The 23,058-nt window shown below is 36.7% G+C and overlaps 1 protein-coding gene across 4 annotated transcripts; it reads left to right on the top strand.

Annotated features, from left to right (window-relative positions):
• The first annotated feature begins 16,562 nt into the window (after positions 1-16,562).
• RPAC43 (RNA polymerase I subunit 43) lies at positions 16,563-22,650 on the top strand. 4 transcript variants are annotated; one of them, XM_088500495.1, is made up of 10 exons: positions 16,563-16,843; positions 19,055-19,251; positions 19,531-19,716; positions 20,350-20,476; positions 20,637-20,723; positions 20,838-21,031; positions 21,359-21,454; positions 21,544-21,637; positions 21,828-21,947; positions 22,337-22,650. In XM_088500495.1, the coding sequence occupies exons 2-10, from the start codon at positions 19,063-19,065 to the stop codon at positions 22,438-22,440; spliced, it is 1,197 nt and encodes a 398-aa protein (XP_088356621.1). In that variant the 5' UTR covers positions 16,563-16,843; positions 19,055-19,062; the 3' UTR covers positions 22,441-22,650. The 4 variants fall into 4 exon arrangements, with proteins under 4 accessions (XP_088356621.1, XP_088356622.1, XP_088356618.1 ...); XM_088500496.1 differs by lacking the exon at positions 16,563-16,843 and adding an exon at positions 18,552-18,692 and having other exon boundaries at positions 19,039-19,251; positions 20,637-20,705; XM_088500492.1 differs by lacking the exon at positions 16,563-16,843 and adding an exon at positions 18,552-18,692 and having other exon boundaries at positions 19,039-19,251.
• The last annotated feature ends 408 nt before the right edge of the window (positions 22,651-23,058 follow it).

Here is a 23,058-nt window from a genome sequence, read left to right as displayed (position 1 = left end):
TGGTCTGGTCTAACCAGTCGGTTCAACAATTTCTCAGCGGTTTGGGGATCAACTGTTTAAAAAGGAAGACCAGACCATTTTTCACGCCAATTTCCGGTAGAACTGGTTCGACCGGACAGTCTGGTCCGATTTTCAAAACATTGATTGTAACGTTATTATTATAATATTGTTGTTGTAACGTTGTAATAAAAATATGATTAAAATATACTCAAATACATTAGATATACTCAATTATACTCTTGCATTTTATATTCTATTTTTTATTATTTTCTTATCAATTTGATAGAAAAATAGATCCAAATCAACTTAACGTAAGTTTTTTTTCAATTATTTACAAAATTTTAATTTTTTTCTCAACCTAAATACATAAAATTTTCAATCTTCACGTCTAAAACATTATTAATTTTGTAATTCTATATTTTTTAATTTACTTAAATTTTCACAGTTTAATTAAAATGAGACTAAATATTAGAGTGATAAATTTCACATTAAATTTTAAATTAAGTTTTATGATAGATAGTCACATAAATATTTTATATGGTATTTTATAAAATCCAAAATAAAATAAAATTAAAATAATGCATTAAAAATACTCTAAGTAACTCTCTCATTCAAGAAAAAGAAGGCTCTTTGTAGGCTTGGTACTAGACCTAACAATTCAAGGATGTCCAAAAAAAGTAGAGAAGGATCCTTGGACGCAATTTTCTCAATCAACCAGTTCGGCGATGTTGAGTTGGGTCTAGAATCCAAGTCAAGCTTGATGGAAATGGAGTACGATTTCCACTATAGGGATGGGCACGCTAGGGAAGGATCTACGACAAGTGTGTAAGAAGCTGCATCTGCAAAACTTGCACGCTGGAGACTGGCGCGGAGAAGATCGAGGGAGACCGAATCAGTGTGGAAGGAGGGAAGCTAAAGGTTGGCCACGGCAAATGAGACTCAACATGGCAAGGGAAATGCGCAACCCTGATGCCACCTATATTGGGTCGTGAGATCGAGAAAGAGTTGGTGGCGGAGAACCAGGCCGCTACTCTCCCGTGACATTGAATGGAGGGACTGGTGGGTTGGGTGTGTATGTTGATGATGATGGTGCGGAAGACGTTGATAAAGGAACGGGCGATAGGGATGACATTGTGAATGATAGTGGCATGAGTTCCGGTACAAAGGGAACAACATTGACAAAGGGATAGAGGGAGCTATCAGAACATGATGAAGAAGTAGCTGGGAAGAGGGTGGTTGATGATGGTGGCTCGGACAAGAATAAAGGAAGTAAGGAAAACAGAGATAGTATTTTGGAGGAGCAGATACTTGAAAATAGAAAAACGTGGAACCTTGTGTTGGAATCAAGTGCAATTTTATACAATGAAAAATATGATATTATGGTTATTCTCCAAGCACATAATGAAAAAATTGCTTAGAAAAGAAGATTGGCAAAACAGAAAGAAAAAGCAAGACGCTGCAGGCCCAAAAATAAAAAAAATGTGTGTAATAATTTATTAAAATAATTTGTTCTTGGAATGTTAAAGAGTTAATGGTTGATGGAAAATTGAGTATGGTAAGAAACCTCAAGAAAAAATTTAAATTGAATACGTTAAACTTGTTTGAGCTTAAGTGGTAGGTAGTGACGAAGTTTGATGTAATAAGAATTCGGGAGAGTGATGCTGTGGGATGAGAATATGTTGAGTCGGAGGATGCCTCAAGTGGGTTACTGTAACACCCTAACTATCAAAATGTCACGCTTCCAGCTGCACCACTCTGATAGCTCGGGTATTACGACGACTCTTAGAATATTTAATACTAAAATATGAGCCTGTTTAAAACTTAAACCAAAATTTTCAAAACATACATCCATACTTACAATACAAATTACAATACTTATATATATATATATACACACATATTAATTTACAAGTATTTCATATCAAAATCTTATTCCTCTTACAGAACTTGCAAAGTTAAAGGCGAGGGAAACATAAATACTAAAACAATACAAAAATATCGTCTAAACAGAAAAGAAATAAGCTCTTTCGAACTTCGTCGCCCATAACCTGAAAAAGAAAAGACCTATAGGGGAGTGAGGACATCGTCCTCGCTGGTTCTCACTATGGGGTTAGAGAATTACTATAATAGGATACGTGAAAATAAAACCGTTAAGTGATTAATAACCGCCTTATGCATCGTTTCAAAACCAAAGATTTAATATCAAAAATCCGAAAGCCTTTTTAAAAGTTTTTGCTAGACAGCATGAATGACCAAGCTGTTCCAAGCATAGGTTCATTAAGTCTATGCTGAACCAATTTAGTTTTTCATACTTTTCTAAACCAAAAACACAAACCAAACACAGCCTTCGGCCCACCTCATAATCAACCACGGCCCTAGGTCCAAACAACTCAATCCACAGCCAATCCATCACAATCCAACCAATTTTCAGTCACAAACACAAATAAGAAGGTTCAAACACAATCAAGCAGTTACATCAAGTAGAGCATTAGCAATTAAACATAATTATTCACATAGGCAAACCAAGTACAATATGCACACCCAAACAATGTCATATAGATGCATATGATGCATGCCTATCTTAGTGGCTGATGAGTCTCATCTGTCAGTTATAAAGCCAACCCGATAAGTCCTGGTAGCTAACCATTGGACTGTCCCTCTATCGTGCATCCCCAACTCGACTAATTTCCAATCATAATCATATAATAAATAACACCCACACTGGTGTTTATCCAAGGGGATGAGCTCATCCAGAACTTTCACAGTGTCCGGCCACACTTACGACATAGGGTCAGCAGAGTATCGAGTCTCAACCTGGAGCACGTGGTGGCTAATCACTGCTTTCACCCAGGAAAACTCGTATCTCAGATATTTTGGAAGTACATCAAATTACATTGTCAATCAATAATCATGTACATGTATATACCCAGCCATAATTCAATATTTATCACAACCATCCGGCTCATAAAATAATCCATAACCAACCATGATTCATTATCAAATACAGCCATTCGGCTCATAACATACACAACACTTCCTTCACAATCCAACTCAAGTTAAATCATCATTCATGCCATATAATACTTTTTCTCAAATCACTTTTCTTTGAAAACAACAATCAAATTCAAAAACATAAACCCTTTTCAACTTTAAAACAGCCTTAAAGCATAAATCTCTTCCGAATGACTTGCACCCAAAAAAACATAATATTTTTCTTAGGAAATAGGGCTAAGACATAATTCTCTTTTCAATAATTCTTTTCAAAACATAATTTCATCACTTCCATAAATAATTTAGGTAAAGATAATAAAAGTCTTAAATTCACAATTCTCCATGTAAAATAGTAAAGGCCTCAAATTCATAATTTTCCAAATAACATTTCACATAAAGACTCATATTTTATAGGAATTTTGACAGCACCTCCCCTAAAACTTGGACTCTGCCACCCTTTTCGGATCCCAACCAAACCATTCTGCCACCCTCTTCAACAGGTTCAAAACCAAATCAGTTCAAAATCAAGCTGAATCCAAAAGTAGATACCATTTTCATATTTCAAGAAAACCAATTCAAACTCAAATCAATTTCTAACGGATTAAACTAGATTTCAAAACTTTAAAAAAATGCTTCAAGAACCGTCCGTTTCACAAAACTAAGCAATAATCCAGCCAAACAAGCATTCATATCCATTTAAGACAACCGAACAATACATAACACTTATACACTCACTAGAAGTACATTACTCACATCAATATCCATATATAGCAACTCTGAATTATAAAGTTCAGTTTTCTGAAAAAGTGCCTACCTTGATAAGCGAACCAATAACCCAAACGCATCAACGGAACTCATTTTCTCTCAGCCCGAAACCAACAACAACCGCAACACATCCCCTGATCACTTTCGCAGCAATCACAGCAACTTAAAAAAGACATGCAACGCTCAAAACATGACCTTACGTTACCAGAACCTCAGAGTTTATAACCGAACATAACTGACAATCAGGATTTTCTGTCGGTAAAGAATTTTTATAAAAATAATCGCGTTGTAAGTATAGTTTCTAAACCAGCAAAGAATCATTTCGTACAAAAGTTTGGTTGTCACTTAAGCAAACCCAATAAAATTTATAACCGAAGTATTTGAACCTCGGGTCGTATCTCAAGGAATTGCAGGGAAGTATGATTTATTATTGGTTATGAAAAAAGGTATGTTTTTGGGTTTTTCAAAATAGAGAACAAGTAATTTAAATGGCAAGAAAAATAAATTAATGATTATAAAGATTCTTGGCAAGGTATAAGAACTGGAAATCCCATCCTAGTTATCCTTATCAGGTGTGATGAGAATTGTTTATCGCTCCCACTTAGTTAACCCTTACTGAATAAAGGAAAGTCAAGTGGACCAATCAATTTGATCCTCAAGTCCTAGTCAACTCCTGTGGAAAGACTAGCTTTAGAGCGATCCAAATCAATCAGCAAGAATTCTAATTTTCAATCAATTGCTGAGTTTGATAACTCAAGTGTTACCAATTACTTGACCAAAACCAAAAGGAGAAAAATCTAAATTAAATTGAGAGCATCATAAATAGAATAAAATAATCATAAATCTGAAATACCTCGAATTATATTAAATAGAATATTCAAATCTAACATGGAAAGTTCATAAGCCAACTTGGCAATATAAATAATTAACAAGTAAGAAGATTAGAGTAACTAAAAGTAGAAGAGAACATAAAACTAAAGTTGAGAACATTGAACCTGATATGAAGAAATAACCATAAAATAAAAAGAATCCTAATTCTAAAACCTAAGAGAGAGGAGAGAACATCTCTCTCTAAAACTACATCTAAAACCTAAAATTGTGTATTCTCAATGTTGTATGAATTGTTCTTGTTGATTCCCCCATTCTCTGGCTTATATTCCGTGTTTCTGAGTTTGGATTTGGGCCGAAAAAGGCCTAAAAATCGCTGGGGGCGGCTTATGTAATTTTCTGCACGTGGCGTCCGTCACGCGTGCGCGTGGGTCACGCGTTCGCGTCATTTGGAGTTTTTCCTTGTCGCGCGTACGCGTTGCTGACGCGTTTGCGTCGTTTGTGTTCTGCGCCAAGCACGTGTCCGCATCGTCCACGCGTGTGCGTCGCTTGCGTTTTGTGCTAGGCACGCGTCCGTGTCGTCCATGCGTTCGTGTCGCTGCCTTTTCTTCAAAACTCCATTTTTGTGCTTTCCTTCCATTTTGTATGTTTTCTTTCTGTCCTCTAAGTCATTCCTGCTCTATGAAGCCTGAAAATACTTAACACACAGATCACGACATCGGATGGTAACAAAGGATAATTAAATTTAATATTTTTAAAGCATAGAAAACATGTTTTCACATAAATCATAAAATAAGGAAAGAATTGTAAAATCATGCAAATCTTATGAATAAGTGGGTGAAGAATTGATAAAAACACTTAATTGAGCACAAGATGAATCATAAAATAGGGGTTTATCAACCTCCCCACACTTAAACATTAGCATGTCCTCATGCTAAATCCAAGAGAAAAGAATGAAGGTAGAATGGTGGGATCTTATACAATGCAATCTATTCTAAATGCAAGCTACCTAAATGAATCATGCAATTCTAATTATTATCCACCTATATATATAGAGCTTACATGTGGTTAATTTGATTCATATTTTCAAGGAATCATATATGTACAACCAAGGCCAAATCATATTAAAACACTTTCACAATTGAGTTGAGTTAAAGGAATTCACAAACTTGCAAGACAATTAATAATTAAATTTGGATATATGGAGATGAGCTATTGAACCCTCACTGGATTTGTGTTTACTCTCTAGTCACTCAGTATTTGGGGTTGGTCACTCTATTCTTTTTAATTCATGCTTTCTAAAACTTTGTTCTTCATCTAACCAATCAACAAATATATAATGTATACATACAAACATCATGACGTCTTTTTCAAGGTTGTATTGGGGACAAGATAAAGGTGAGGATATATATAAGACTAAGTGAGCTATAAATTGAGTCTTTGATTAGTCTAAGATCTCACCTAACATATACATACTCTATATAACTTAAAATTATCCTAGTCTTCCCAATTTTTCTACTTTTGTATCACATATTCATGCACCAAGTTTATTTTGATTTTACCTTCATGTGCATTGATTCCTTTACTAAACTTATTATTGGGGTGATTTTGTCCCCTTATTCATTTATTTAATTAAAAAGGATTTTTTTTTTGAAACACAAACACAACATTTTCAATGCACATGGTATTTTAATTATTTTAGTTTCACATGAGCACGCTCCCAAATTTCTGATTAATTTATTAATTTAATCCTTTCCTATCAACCCAAGTTCCCATAATTTTCTCCACACTTAGTTGATACATAATCTCTATCTTAAGCTAACCAAAGATTCAATTTGAGATTTTTAATTTGTTTTTCTGCTTAAGGTTAGTGATGTGGTTATAGAACAAAAGGGGATTAAAAGGCTCAAGGGGGCTAACAAGGGTGACATAAAAGGGTAGGCTTATTTGGGATTAGTGAGCGAAAATAAATAATGGCATCAATCACATGCAAGTATGTAAATACATTCTATATTGGACATATAGACTGAAACAAAGTAAAGATTGCAAGCATAGAAAAGAAGTGCGAAACACACAGGAATGAAATTCATGGTTAAATGTAACCATACAATTAAGCTCAAAAACTCACGGGTTGTGTGTTCTTTGGCTCAAAAACCATATATCAGTTATGTATGTCATGCAAGTAGAAATCAAGAGTTTCCATTCAACTCAATGTGAATCTTAGAATGGCTCTTATAAAAATAGGTATTTTTCTTGAAAAATATTGTCAATTAACTCACATTTATTGCTATATATAAATAAGGTGTGTGGATTGTTGTGATTCTTAAAAAGCTAAAGTTTTCTAGTTTACTCTTTTTATTTTCAATTAAACCAAGTTATCGTATGCTAAAAGGGTAAACTAAGCTAATTAATCCATATTTTCTATATCACAACTTAATAAGTTAAAGGTGCAAACTAAACTAAATATCTAAGATATATACAAACCAAAGTGTAAAATAAAATATAATAAAGTAAACAGAAATACAGTAAAAGGAAAATGCGCAAGTACTGAAAGATAAATAAGATAAAGTAAAATAAAATACAGAAAATAAACAAAATAGGATAAAAAGAGTTCGAAAGTGGTTCACCAAAAGTAAAGTTCGCCGGAGATGGCGACCTCCCTACACTTAAATAATAGCATCGTCCTCGATGCCCAATCAAGCTGGGTGTGAGGAAGTGGCATCTCTGGAAGGATGTGCTGCTAGTGTCTCGGTGGGCTCTGGTAGGGATAGTACATGAGGCTCTGTCTGGATCGGTGCCTGTGAGTCGGATGGCTGTGTCTGCAGAGGCTCTGCACGTGCCTCTGCCTCATGATCATCCGCCTCCTCCTCAGATGCCTCTGATGCTGTGTCAGGCTCGGAGGGGATGTCAGGGTTGCCGGATCGGATCATTAGCTTCAGATGCTCATAATGCCGCTTGCCGCGGTGCTCCATCCGATCCAGGCGCTCGAAAAGTCGGCGCACCAGGTGGTAGATGGGCTCTGAAGCAGGTGGAGGTGCTGTGGTGGTGGCTGGTGCAGCAGGAGCTGAAGGGGCAGCAGAAGATGTGGCTACCTCAGCAGAGTCAGTGAGAAAGGGTGGTCGGTAGCCCAAAGCCTGGAACTTCCTGCTGTGTGGGATAATTTTCTTGCATTCGGTGGCAGGTGGCTTCTCATCAGCAATCTTCCAGGGCACCTCAGCTCGACGTCCCATCTGAGTAATCAAGTATGGAAGGGGCAGAGTGCCTCGGACATGGACCCTGGACATATAATACTTGATAAATCTGGGAAGGTACAGGTCCTTGCCCTCCATCACACACCAAATGAGGGTAATCATGGCAGCTGGCACCTCTGTCTCATGAGTGCTTGGCATCACGTAGTTGCTCAGAATCTACTACCAAAGCCGAGCCTCATCATTCAGATAGATAAGCTTTATTCCCTTTGGGGCCACTGTGGACTTGCTCATGACCCATGGGAGAGTAGGATCAAGAGCTATAGTCCGCTTTACTGCGTCCCAGTCAAACCTCATAAATCTCATATCCTCTTCAGCCTGCTGATAACCATCTGGTTTATCTGATTTAGGTAGGAGCCGGAGGATATCTTCTATTGCTTCTTCAGTAACCAGAATCTGTTTCCCTCTGAGCTGCACAGCATCCAGGGTTGTTTTGAAATAGTTACAGTAGAATTCTCTGACCCAGGATGAATTGACCTCAGTCAAGTTCCTCTCTAGGAAGAACCAGCCTCTCTGTTTAATTTGTTCTGAGGTGTATTGTTTGAGTTCTTCTGGGATTTTGAGGGTCTTTTCCAGGTATAGGTTCCTGGAAGTTGCGAAGATTGGATACTTGAGTTCACAGTATCTGTTGGCAAACTTGATAGGGTCTGTGGCAGGCACCAACTGATCAGCCTTTTCCTGCGGGGTAAAATTCTTTTCCCGCCAGGAATCATCATGGAGGATATCTAAGATAGTGGTAGAGGGTTCGCCTCTTTTCCTTTTGCCTGTGGTTGCCTTGCCCTTTCTTTTGCTTTTAGGGTCAGACATCCTAAAAAGCAGAAATTCCAGAATATAGTTTAAGAAACTAAAGCGGGAAAATAGGTAAGCAAATATGATTTTTATCAATATAAGCATAGAGGGACAAAAGAGGAATAAAGTAGCAATATAAGCATGGAGTGAGTTAAATATATGTAAAATATTGGACTATTTGCAAGTTAAAATTTAGAGAATAAAAATCACAATCCAAAATCTATGATATGCAGAATTATTGGTAATCAGGAACAACAGAAATCATGCCTTGAAATGGTTTGAAGGTAGTTAGGTAAAAACCAAAAGAGAAGTTAAAAAGTTAAAGCAGTTAGGAGTTAAAAAAGTTAAGTTAAAGTAAGTGGCATGGTAATGTGGTTCCTAGTTAACACAAATTGCACAAACTTGAATAACAAGTAACTCACATTCAAGTAAATATTGCAGATTATTGATGATTAACCATATAAAGAAAAGAATTGCAAAATGAAAGTGAAATCATCAATAATGCGATTTAATGAATAAGGGAATCAGAAAGAATAAGAAAGCTAGCCCGTGCATTCATGAATTGCTTTGGTTGAAACCAATTAGTGCAAAACTTGAAATTTCCAAAACTAATTCATGAATGGTAGTTGAGTGAAACAATTTGCTAAAAAAATTGGGCAGCATTTCGGCTAAAAATTGAACGTTCCCAGGTCATAAACAGCAGCAGAAACAGTTCATATGATAATAAAGTAGTGCAGGAAAGAGTAACAAATAGTAATTCACATGAGTTCAGAATAAACAAACTCAATCTGCATTAAAGAATGGTAAAGAACAGCAGATGAACAGCATTATCATCACAGCAAATTTGAAATTGCGAAACAGGTAAAACAAGTAACAAGAACGGCGCAATTATTAGGCCTAAATCCACTAACCACATTCTAGCTACCTAACCACCTAAAATCCACTACGATCATGCATCTCTAACTATCCTAATTTGAACATAATTTGAAAAAAATATGCAACTAACTAACTAACTAGGAAAGGAATCGGTGTTCGGCGGAACCTAGTTGGCGCAGTAATAATTTGAACACAGAGAGAGGGTGGTGGTTTGGGTGGGTGACACGGCGGCGCTGGGAGATTCACGACGGTGGCAGGGCGGCGCGGCGGTGGTCCTTGGCAGTTCAGTTTGGCGCAGGGGCTGAAAGAGGGTAATGGGGGGAAAAGAGAAGAAGGGGCGAGGAGGGGAGGGTTGTAGGGCTCGTGGTGGCCGGCAGTTCTGGGCTGGGCGGCGTGGTGGTGGTTCGGCGATGGGGTGGGAGGCAGTGGAGGGAGAAGGGTGGGATGGAAGAAGAAGGGGAGAAGAAGAGAAGGGAGGAGGGAGGTTCGGCGAGGGCGGCGCGATGGCAGGGGTGCGGCGAGGCGGGGGCGGTGTGGCTAGTCGGCAGTGGTGGTTGCAGAGGAGAAGAGAGAGTGGAGGCTGGGAGGGAGGAGAAGGAGGACGTGAAATTAGTTAGGGTTTCACGTGGATTGGGTTAAGTGAATTTAAATTCACGCGGACGCGTGGGTCACGCGATCGCGTGACTGAGGCGGAAAGGCAATGACGTGGACGCGTCATTGACGTGATCGCGTGAGTGAAGGATAATGAAAGTGACGCGTACACATGGGGCATGCGTATGCATCGCTCAGAATTGTGCTAAACGCACAATTCCAGCGTCGTTTTGGCGCAACTCTCTGTTTCAAGTGAGGGGGTAATAATTTTCACGCGACGCGTACGCGTCGCCCATGCTTTTCGCGTGGTGTGTGTGAAGTGGAAGTGACGCGTTCGCGTCACTGATGCGAACGCGTGGTCCAAATTATGCCTAACGTATACCAGCCGCACGATTCCAGCCCAACTTTCTGGGCGTTGGATTGTTACGTCGATTTCGAATCGACGCCCACGCGTGGCCCATGCGCACGCGTGGGGTGCATTTTTTTTTAATACAAAATGCAATGTGCAAATGTTATGAATGATCATAGGGAAAATAAAATAAAATAAAATAAAATAAAATAAAATGCAACTAAAGACAAACAAAACGAAATAAAATTAAAGTTGAAAAAGGAACGATCATACTGTGGTGAGTTGTATCCCACCTAGCACTTTTAGTTAAAGTCCTTAAGTTGGACGTTTGATGAGCTCATTGTCATGGCGGCTTATGCTTGAACTCATCCAAAAATCTCCACCAACGTTTGCAATTCCAATATCCTCTGGGATCCCAGATTAGGCATGTAAAACCTTCGAGCAAGTTAAAGCTGGTTTTCAGGCTCCAGGAGTGTTGATTATCAGAATGAATCCCAGGATCCCAAACCTTGCTTTTGTAACCGTCTTTGTATTGATCTTCATTTTTCCAGCCGGGCGGTATGTAACCTGAATTTCCACTGGGATACCCAAACATCTTCCGAAACCTATTAAATCGAGTTCTATACTAATCCTTGCATTTCCAATCGGAGCGTGGAACCGTATTGAACCTTTGATACCAACTTCTATTACCGACCATCTCCCTCTTACTCTTAAAGCCGCAAAGAGTGCTAAGCTGGCCATCTGTTTTAAGCAAGCCATATTCAAGTGGAAAAGTAAAGATGAAGGCTAAGGATTTTACCCACTTGAAGTTTGTATTTGGTGGTAATGGCCGTGGGAGAGGTGTTTCCAGTGGTTCTTCAACCTCCACTTCCTTGTACTCCTCTGTGAATTTTTCCAATTCATGACAAATCTCTTCAATTGCAACCTCTTCTTGATCAAAGTATTCAATTTCTTTCTCATCACTCAAGTCATAAGTTGGAGGTTGAGAAAAGTCTACCTCAACATCATCTTCATATTCACTTGGGGAAGAATCTTCTATCTCAAAGAGTTCAATTGTGACTGCGAGGTCATCACTAGAGGAACTTGATTCATAATCATCATTACCAAGGAAACTTGTTTCGTGACTTGTTCCGTCCAGTTCTTCATAAGATTCATGCTTTGGGGATTATGCACTATCCTCCTTAGCATCAATTTCAAATTTCTTGACGGAATTGTCCACAATTCTTAATTCCCATGGAGGTTCAGCGTCTCCTAAGTCTTCAACCAATTCGTCTTCTTCGATAATTGCAGCTTCCTCTACTTGTTCCAGTACAAAGTTGTGTTTTGTGTTGTCCACCGAAGCTTCTAATGTCTCCTTCGTACTGGGGTTTAATCGGTTTATCGCTTGCTCTAATTGATGAAGGGTTGCATGAAATTGGTTCACTGTGTTCTTGAGACGGTCCTGTGCTTCTTGATTTGATGGACATGGATTTGGTGCATATGGAAGTGGTGGTTCTTGGGAGTAATTGGATTGGAATTGGGGTGGATAAGAGTTAGGGGCATATGGAGGTAAATGGTTGTAGTTGGCTTGTGAGTATGATGGTTCAAAGCTATGTTGAGGAGGTGGTTTATAGGCGTATGATGGGGCTTGTTGGTAACTACAAGGGGGTCCACCGTGTCTATCATCTTGGTACGCACCTCGGAATGGCTCTTGACCATAGTAAACTGGTGGAGGTTGGTTGTCACGAGAAGGTCCACCGTAACTATTGTCTTAGCATGCATTGTAGAATGGTCGTTGTCCATGGTATCTTGGAAAGTGTTGTTGCCGAAAGGGTTGATCAGATCCTCGTGGCTCCTTCCATCTGTGATTGGTTTGACCTTGATGCATGTTCCTGTTATAGCTTCCATTCCTTTCAACAACATTAGAACCAAACTCAAAGCGACGGGGGTGAGAGTTCATAGTAGCTAATAAAAAATTAAAAATAAAAATAAAAACAAATAAACAAGAAAAATAAAATATTTACAATAACTAGTAATAAGGCACACAATTGTAATTCCCCGGCAACGGCGCCATTTTGACGATCAGGATTTTCTGTCGGTAAAGAATTTTTATAAAAATAATTGCGTTGTAAGTATAGTTTCTAAACTAGCAAAGAATCCTTTCGTACAAAAGTTTGGTTGTCACTTAAGCAAACCCAATAAAATTTATAACCGAAGTATTTGAACCTTGGGTCATATCTCAAGAAATTGCAGGGAAGTATGATTTATTATTGGTTATGGAAAAAGGTATGTTTTTGGGTTTTCGAAATAGAGAACAAGTAATTTAAATGGTAAGAAAAATAAATTAATGATTATAAAGACTCTTGGCAAGGTATAAGAACTGGAAATCCCATCCTAGTTATCCTTATCAGGTGTGATGAGAATTGTTTATCGCTCCCACTTAGTTAACCCTTACTGAATAAAGAAAAGTCAAGTAGACCAATCAATTTGATCCTCAAGTCCTAGTCAACTCCTGTGGAAAGATTAGCTTTAGAGCGATCCAATTTTCAATCAACTGCTGAGTTTGATAACTCAAGTGTTACCAATTACTTGACCAAAACCAAAAGGAGAAAAATCTAAATTAAATTGAGAGCATCATAAATAGAATAAAACAATCATAAATCTGAAATATCTCGAATTATGTTAAATAGAATATTCAAATCTTATGAATAAGTGGGTGAAGAATTGATAAAAACACTTAATTGAGCACAAGATGAATCATAAAATAGAGGTTTATCAATAACAGTATACTAACATAGGGGGAAACAGAAATACTTACTGTAATAAGAAATCGAAGCAGCGGTGATCGTTGAACCGGTTTGGCGGCAGCCCCGGCAGCCACCTCGAGCGGCATCGGCGACAAGAACTCCGGCGACGGCAACTGTAACAAACATGTAGCATTGATAAAGCTCCTGGAAACTCAACGGAAAGGAAAACCAACTTAAAACCCTTACCAACAGTGGATCTCAATGGCGGCAGAGGTGTTTCTGGCAGCAGTGGCGGATTTGGCGACAATTTAGGACAGCGATGCCACACGCGCATCCCCTTTCTCCTCGTGAACTCTCTCTCTCTCTCTCTCTCTCTCTCTCTCTCTCTCTCTCTCTCTCTCTCTCTCTCATCGGCTTCAATGGCGACTACGGCGGCTCCAAGGCAGACCAGCGGCAATGGTGTCGGCGACTGGTCGGGCTGGATGGACCGACGACGACGGGTCAGCCGCGCGTCTCTTCTCCCCGCGGCTGAGCTCCTTGGTGTGCGTTCTTCCTCTCTCTTCCCTCTGATCTTCGCGCTCTCTCCTTCCTTTGTGCAGTACGGCAGTACGACGGCGACTGGACGCAGTGACGGTGCGAGCTGGACGGGGTCTGGGCGGCGACTAGGTGGTGGCGCGGACAGGTCCCCCTCTCTTCCTCTTCTTCTCCTCGGCGGTCCCCTTCCCTGTTTCCCTTTCTTCTTTCTTTTTCTTTTCTGCGTGTGTGTATTGGGGGTGTGTGTTTGAGTTTTGGGAATGGGGGTGGCGGATAGGGTTTCAATTAGGGAAAGGAAAAAAATGTGTTTGTCAATAGAATTAGGGTTTGTATATAAAATTGGAGTTTTAATTTTAGGATTTTGGGTTTAATTTGAGTTGGGTAATTTTTGATAAAATTGGAGCATAGAGTATTAATTTGAAAAACTAATCTAATCTCTAAAATTACTTTAAAATATTATTTGTGGTATAAAAATACTAATTGATTCTCAATCAATTACTCTAATTGCCAATGAGTAATAGTTCAAATGGCATAGTCTCCCCATACTCAATTAAGAGGTTGCGGGTTCGAGTCTCCTATCTTTGGTAAAAAAAAATTACTCTAATTGAAAATACATGGTAATATAATTAAGAGGAGTGTTAGGGGTCAGCAACTTTTGTGTTTTGTAACCATCACTTGGCCATCAATAATGTTTTTAATGGTGTGAGATTAAATCTAATGGTGCATAATCATTCAATTTTCTTTTGATGGTTAAATGTTGACCAACTTTTTAAAAAATTGCTGGTCCCAAGACTTTCCCTATAATTAATTTTCTTTATTCTTAAAACTTAAATTATTAATTTATAAAAATATCAATTATTTAAACGTATCATATAAAATTCTCATTATTTTACAACTACTAATTTTATAATTTAAATATAGGAAATAATTTGATAATTGTAAAATTAGATAAATTTTTAATTTAAATAGCTCAATGTCATTATTTTTTTTTTTTTTGAATTTCTAAAACTTTAAATTGTAAATAGGAAAATAATCCATAAGTATAGAGTTTGGATAAAAATCCTAATTTATTTCAAATCCAATTAATCAAAATTGCCTTATTATTTTCAATAAGCTAATTTCTGAAATTAAAATTGTAAATAAATATATAATTTAAGATTAGTTTAAAATATGATTTTTCAAAAATTCTGGGTTTTACTGTTAATTTGAGATGAAATAATGTTTAAAATGAGTCGTTGTCATAAATGGAGCTTTTGTTGTATGTTGAAGGGGTGTTATTAAAAATAATTTCAATTATGTTTTCTTTGGGGTATAGATCTCATACAAGTAAAGAAAAATTTGCTGTGTTGGAAAATTGAGTTATATTGGAGGGTTATGTCAGTCTCTATGGGAGACTTTTAACGAGATTGTGCAGGTGAGTTATATTGGAGGGTTATGTCAGTCTCTATAGGAGACTTTTAACGAGATTGTGCAGGTGAAGGGGAGAAAGGATGCTGTCAGATTAATAGAATTTTAGAAAGAATGGAGTGACGGGAGATGTTTCCACAAATACAAAATTAGGAGTATACTATAGGAAGGAGGAGCTAGCGCAAAAAATAGTTGATGAGTTTTTTACGATTTTTTTTAACTTTTATGTTTGTTTGTTGTTGTTTTTGCTGTACTTATTGTGTTGAACTATCTTGTTCAAAAAAAAAAAAAAAACTCTTTCCTTCGAGAACTTTGATACATAGTTGTCAAAACCGGACCGGACCGGCCGGTTTGACCGGAAAATTGGTAAACCGGACCCTATACCGGTCCGGTCCAAGAGTAAGACCGTTCAAGGTTGAGAACCGGAACAAACCGGTGAAACCCGGAACGAACCGGTGAAAACCGGTCCAAACCGAACCGCTCGACCAACCGAAGGCGAAGCTACGACGCATCTGGGTTCTGCAAGTCCACCATGCTCTCCATTTGCTCCAGCCGTTGCCAAGTGTCAAAGCTTTGTGTTTTTTGGAAAATTTTTCCAAAATAGATGCTCAAGGTTGCAAGAAGGACACTCATGCCACCAAGCCACATTCATTCTTACTAACATATATCCCAATTATAATACATATAGTAACTTTTTATTATACTTATATTCAATTAATTTTAATTTTAAAGTCACTCAATTTTATTAATATATATATATATATATATATATATATATTAAAAAGATAAACAAAAAAAATTATTAATCACAAATTATTTTTTCTTTTCATGATTATATGATATCTATTAATATTATTTTTTCAATAAATACTTGTAGTATATAATAATAGGTAAAGACTCACATGCAGTTGTCTTCATATGAAGTTGATAGTTGAAAATCATTAGATGATATTTAGTTAAATTTGTCAAATTATCTAACTATTTTTAAATATTAACTTCACATAAAAATTAACTGTATGTAAGTTTTTATTTATAATAATATAATAATACAATAAATATAAATTTAATTAATAAAATATTAAAATTTAAAAATGATAATTATTTTTATAAAAATAAATAAAAGTACTTATAATAAATAAAAAATAATTAAATTTTACATAATTATTTAATTATACCGGGTTAACCGGTTCGACCAGTGACCCACCGGTTGAACCAGTAACCCAGTGACCCAGTAACCTCACCGGTTCGATCACCGGTTCGGTTCTGATAACTATGCTTTGATAATTGGTTTTGAAAATCGGATCGAACCGACTGATCGAACTGGTCCAACCGGGAACCGGAAGGCTTTGCGGTTCGGTCCAGCAAGAGAAACCGATATTTTAAAAATCGCTTTAAAACCCTTGCCCCCTTCTCGAGCCCCCTTCCTGATTCCTCCTCACTCTCATACATACTCTCTTTATTTCTCCCCAAAACACAACCCTAGCCTCCATCGCGCCGCCGTTGGTCTCACCGTCGCCGCCTGGTTCGTCGTGTTCGTTCGCCCATCCTCCTGTTTCATCGTGCTCGAAGGCCCTTCCATTCCCCCAACGCCAGCGTCTCCAGGTCCTGCTCCGCTGTCGTCCCTCTGTCGTATTCGTCGCCAGCTCCCAGTCGTCCGTCGCCAGCTCGCCAGTGTTCGTTGCCAGCTTCCCGTCGTCTGTGGCTCTCCCTCAAATCTCTGGTCACTGCCCTAGCCGAAGGTAATGCCGCGAATGCTCCGTCAGTGCTCGGTGCTTTTTCTTGGTTGATTGGCTTTGCTCATTGCTTGATAATAAATTTTAACTCTGTTACTAGCTTGTTCTTGTTTGTTTATTTACTGGCTTGTTCTTGTTTGTTCTGGGTTGATTAACTGTTACTGGCTTACTGATTGATGATAAATTGTTACTGATTTGTTCGTGCTTTTATTTTTTTTTGTTGTTGTTAATTTGTTAAAGTTTCTTGATAAATTTTGTGTTCACTGCCTAAAGGAATACTTGTAATTTAAGTTGGTGCTTAATACTCTTATTGTATCACATAGCTCACTACTAATGCCTGCTGTTCCTCTTTGTTTTTTAGTTCAGAAATTATCAAACTATATTGATTATTGAATGGCTCTGCTCGCTACTGCTATGCTGTGTTGTACTCTGGTTTGTGTCTTCTTCGCTGCTGTGCTGTGTTTTTTGGCTCTCTGCTGTTCACTGCTGAGCTTTTTTTGTGTTTAATTAAGTCAATTAAACCTATGCTTTGGGTTTAATTGTGCTTAGATTGTTAATTTAGTTAATTCAGCATATGTTTTGTGTTTTGTGATTTCATTGCGTAGTGATGTGCTGCTGGAAACTCAATTGCTGCTGTTTTGTGAGTGTTTGTGTTTGTTTTACTGTTTTGTGATTTAATTATGCTTAGATGTTGACTGTCTTCATGATTATTTATTTTAGTTATGTAGGATTTGGTGATTTCTGTGCATACTGATGTGCTTCTGGAGATTGAATTGCTGCTATTTTGTGACTTAATTATGCCTAGATGGTGACTGTCTTCATGATTTATTGATTTCAGTTATGTAGGATTTTGTGTGTTTTTTGTATAGTGATGTGCTGCTGGAGACTGGATTGCTGCTGTTTTGTGTTTGTGTTTGTGTTTTACTGTTTTTGTGACTTAGTTATGCTTACATGGGGACTGTTTTCATGATTTACTGATTTTAGTTATATAGTATTTTGTGATTTCTTTGCGTAGTGATGTGCTGCTGGAGACTAAATTGCTGCTGTTTTGTTTTTGTGTTTCAATTTTGAGTTTGTACTAAATTTCGGTTGATGACATTTGTGTAGTGTTTTAAATTTAGAAGACATCTTAAGATTTATATTACACTAAAATTATGTTTTAGGATATTTATTTTTAATTTATTTATTAATTTATTATAACTGTTTTTCCGGTTGGGCCACGACTGAACCGATTGGACCAGTGAACTAGTGACTAGAGCGGTTTGATGACCGGTTCGGTTTTTAGAACCTTAAAATTGTGAAATTTTGAATTTTATTAGGTTAGAAATTATTGAATTTAAATATTTAAAATTATATATTAAATTTTTAATAATTCTATTTAATATATAATTAAATCTGTTGAACCTCGGTCGAACCATTAAACTAGTAAACCAGTAAAGTTTTTCAAAAGAAATAAATATATTTTTGTAATATTTTGTTAGATATTTTTTAAATTGTTACATGTTAAACCATAAATGCTTTTATTTATAGGTTTAAATAAATTTTTTATCCTTATAAGTTATCTATTTTTTGTCCTTAAAAATTATCATTGAAAAAGATATTTTAACAAACAAGAAAAAAAAAATTTTTTAAATATTTGTGTTTTAAAATAAAAAAATATAATTAAAAAAACTAGTTGTTTTCTTCAAAAACCCTACAAGAACCCTAATACCACAGCATCAGTTGCAAAACACCGTAACTCTGTCGACAAGGGTGCTTTCTCTTCTTTCTCCTACTCTCTCAATCGGCTTTCTCACCGGCAGCGTGAATTCCGGCGGCGGAGCATAGTCCATCGGTGACTTAACAGCATTTATAGGTTCTTCTTCTATCTTCATTTCCTCTCTCTGACTCTGCTTTCTTTGCCCTTTCAGAATCTCGTTGTCCCCTGTTTACTGTTTCTCCTTATTTGGGTTTCTTCTTCCTGTTTGTGTTTGCTGTTCACTGGTTATTAAGTTTAATTAGGATTCGGCAATGTTAACTGCGTGTTCTGATAGTGTACGATCTCGTTTTTGAACATTTGTATATGTCATATATAGATACAGAATGATGTTACGTGTGTTTGTCCAAATAGCGCTTGATGACGTGTGCCATCTTGCATGTTGAATCGTTGATACTTGTTATGATACTGGTGTTTATTGTGGATGAACTTTGATGTGGTGCAGTTATAAATTTATTTAGCTTCAACAATGTCGTCATCGTCTGAAGACGAGTCAATGTCCGAGATGGAAGAACAAGAGAATCAGAATAAAGAAATGAAGCATGAAAATGGAGTGCTTGATTACATAATGAGCTTGGAAAGTGTGCCAACAAAGCTCCCTCCACACCTTGAGCTTCTCAGGACACGGGTCCTCTGCAACAATGATGCTCCTCAGCATGTAAAATCTTGCTATCTCTATGTTCATCTTTTATTTTTAGTCTGTTTTTCCTTATGGTTTTCTCAAATCCAGTTTGTAATTTTACTATTTTGGAATTTGTGTTCTTTGTTTATATGATAGGTGTTAATGAATTTCAATGAAAACTTGTAGTTTTTTTTTTTCAGCTTATTTCACTTTTTGAGTGATTAATAATATGTATATGCTGGTTCTAAATTTTCTTTACTTTTTCTTTTTTGTCAGTTGCTTGCTATTTATGTTTTCCTATGTTGATGTTTGTAGACAGATACCATACAGTATTCTGGTGCTTATGCAGCATTAGGTGTTGATAATAGCTTGCGGTTGGATAATTTCAGTCAAAACTTCAAAGTTGAAGTGAAGCAGCTCACGGATGATGACATAGAGTTTGATATGATTGGTATTGATCCTTCACTTGCCAATGCATTTCGAAGAATCCTTATAGCAGAGGTGAAATGTTTATTTAATACTTTCCTCAATATTTATAATCAGTATGTCAGACTTGTTTATTTCAAATATTGCATCATTTATAGTCCATTTTAAGTGCTTTGGTACATTTGGTTGGAATAAAAGGGTCCTTAATGCCTTTGATGTTCCTCTCTAGCCGATATTAAAAGGGATTTGCATCCATTGTTATATAGTGTACCCATGTATGTCTTAGCTAACTCTTTCATATTTATTTGTGGATTTCGTATCCACATCTTTCCACCATCTCCTCCTTAATGAAATTTCTTTTTCTAATACAAAAAGTATTTATTTAATTTTTTTCACAATCTCAGCGAAATATTACGTTCAAAAGAGTTGAAGGATGAATCCAACTGGCTATTGTTTTTCTCTTTTTTTTTTGGTTGATGATGTTAGAAACAGGGATACGTTACTTTGCTTTGATGCTTTAGCCAAACATAAATTTCTTCGATAAACTGTTGACTAGAATTACCCCTGGGTGTGTATAACATCTTCTGGCAGTGTTATTTTCACCTTGATGTGTTAGCCTTTCTTAGTTTCTTTCTCTCCAATTTTATGTTTTGCCATTAATAGTTCGATGGAGATTATCAAATTCTGACGTGATGGTTATAAATTTAGGTACCAACAATGGCTATTGAAAGAGTTTACATTGCAAACAATACATCACTTATACAAGATGAAGTTCTATCCCATAGACTAGGCCTCATACCAATCAGTGCTGATCCCAGGCTATTTGAATATCCAGGTCTGATTTCTGTGTTGTCACCTAATTTGTTTCTGATTACGTAAATATCTTTCTTGTGTGATAGATAAAATTCTATATATGTTGTTTTGCCGTTTGTGTAGATCTCATAATATGGCAGACTTGAATTTGTCTCTGTCTCCTTTTTCTTGGTTGTGAATAGATAATGCTGGGGATGATAGGAATGAAAAGAATACCATTGTCTTCAAACTACATGTTGCTTGCCATAAAGGTCAGCCACGTATGACCGGTAAATGAGTCTGGCTCTTGCTTGATATTCAAATGTTGTATTTAATTTTATTTGGCTATTTTAACTTCAATCATATTAGCAATCTTTCTTGTTTGATGATGTTGCAAAATGCAGTGAGATCAGATCAACTAAAGTGGTTACCTAATGGGAGTGAGCTTATAGCTGAAGATGCCAAACCAAGTGCAAGTTCAAAACCAAAGACATTTACATCTTTTACTTGCAGTCAAGAATCGATTCCCGAAATTTCCAGCAATCCAATTGGTCCCAAATATTTGGATATTATATTAGCTAAACTTGGACCTGGTCAGGTAAAAATTCTATCTACCTCACTATTTAGGGTAACATATATTTCAATTGAGTGCTTGGTGATAAATAAACTGGAAAAAGGAATTTATCTGTAGCTCTTCATAGAGATTGGGTGAGTTTTGCGTGTTATATATACTGCGTGCCATTTGTGTGTACTGATGTAGTAGTACTATGTGCTTTTCAATTGGAAACTTATCGAGCATAGTGCTTGAATAAGCAGATTTGAATTGGAAACTATCAGGTCTCCCTCCCCCTTTCTTTCCGAGAAAGACTAAAACTAGCAGTAATTCTAACCTAATATTTGGTTCACTGTATATGTGTTTTAATAGGAAATTGAACTTGAAGCTCATGCAGTTAAAGGTGTTGGTAGAACACATGCAAAATGGTCACCAGTTTCCACTGCTTGGTATCGGATGCTTCCGGAGGTAAGGGAATATCATATATCAGTGTTGCTCAAATTTACTCACTACCAGAACTTACAGAAACTTGGCCTCTGTATGTTTGACTTATATAGGTTGTCCTCTTGGAGAACATTGAGGATGATCTGGCCGTCAAACTACAAGAAAAATGTCCAGTTGGATTATTTGACATTGAAGATATTGGGGAAGGTATTTTTGTTTTTAGATCCATGCTTGCATCAGATATATCTTTCAATTGTTGACCACATTTTCTCTGGAAATTACCATTGCTTTTGCATCAATGCCTTTTTCGTATTGTATACAACGTTCTGTAAATTATGCAAATGATGTAAAGTTTCCCTGTTGTGTAATAACTAGATACTGAGTTAATGTTGGACAGGCAAAAAAAGGGCCACGGTAGCCAGACCACGAGATTGCACTCTGTGTAGGGAATGCATTAGAGAGGGAAAAGAATGGGAAGATCGTATATCGTTACGTCGTGTTAAAGATCACTTCATTTGTAAGTACTATGGTTCTTGCTGAATTTGTTAAATTAGGCCTTCAAATTGTCTAAAGCTATCTAATTTTTTTTTTCTTTTCTTTTTTGTATAAAAAATACTAAAGCACATGTAGGGCAGTGAGAGACAATTCCAAATAACAATGAGTAAACCAAAGAGAATATAGTACTGTGTAAACCAAAAACATAACGTATAGTGCAAAATTGCATATCAAGCATTCTGCCACCATATTTGACCTCTCTCTCTCTGGCCTTATTTTACTTATGTTTATCTGAAAATCTATGTTTCAAAGTAATCTTGTGTAATTTTTCTGATAGGGATTATTGTTATGATAGGTTCTCAAAATTACTTGCATATCTTTTACTTCGTTTTTTTTTCTTCACCCTTGTAGTTACTATTGAATCAACTGGAGCATTGCCCCCTGAAGAGCTATTCACTGAAGCTGTGAAGATTCTGGAAGACAAGTGTGAACGAGTAATTACTGAGCTTTCTTGATTTTCTGTGGTATTTTGCAACGAAAGTAATGGTGAAAATGTAGTAGTGCATGATTATACAAAAAACATTCCTAGTTTGAACCATCTAATTATTTTTCGTCTCCAAAAATCTCAGTCTCATGTGTCTTTATTTTTTGGAGAGACTGAAGAGACTAAAATTTTAGAGACAAAAACTAAAATTTTAATACCAATCTGTTGTCACCAAACACAATACTAAATTCTAATTCTCTAGTCTCAGTCCCAATCCCCATTACCAAATACAGCCTTAGTATCATTAAAACTATTTCTAAATATGGGATAAAACTACAAAGCAAACAACAAAAATCAATTATAGCAAAACATTACTCTATATGATCTACCACATTATGAAGGTAACCAAAAAAAATTTGCTTACAAAAAATAATAATTATATTTCAAAACAATTAAATTAATAGACGGTGCTCTCTGTGGAAAAGAGATAAGTTCGTAAAGAGGTATAGAGAATTCTGTGCTTTAGGTGTGGTGTGGAGCAGGCTCATTGGAAGTCGTAATTGGCAGCCGAGCCATCCGAGCCAAATTCTCCTTGAAAGGGGTTGAATTGAAGTTGGTTCGTTCTGTTTAGGTTATTGGATCGAGCCTT

Source organism: Arachis ipaensis, chromosome B9, assembly GCF_059453495.1.
Source record: "Arachis ipaensis isolate K30076 ecotype BB chromosome B9, ASM5945349v1, whole genome shotgun sequence".
NCBI classification, from domain to species: Eukaryota; Viridiplantae; Streptophyta; class Magnoliopsida; order Fabales; family Fabaceae; genus Arachis; species Arachis ipaensis.
The sequence above is the reverse complement of the archived record's forward strand: the minus strand, read 5'-3'. Positions and strand labels throughout refer to the sequence as shown.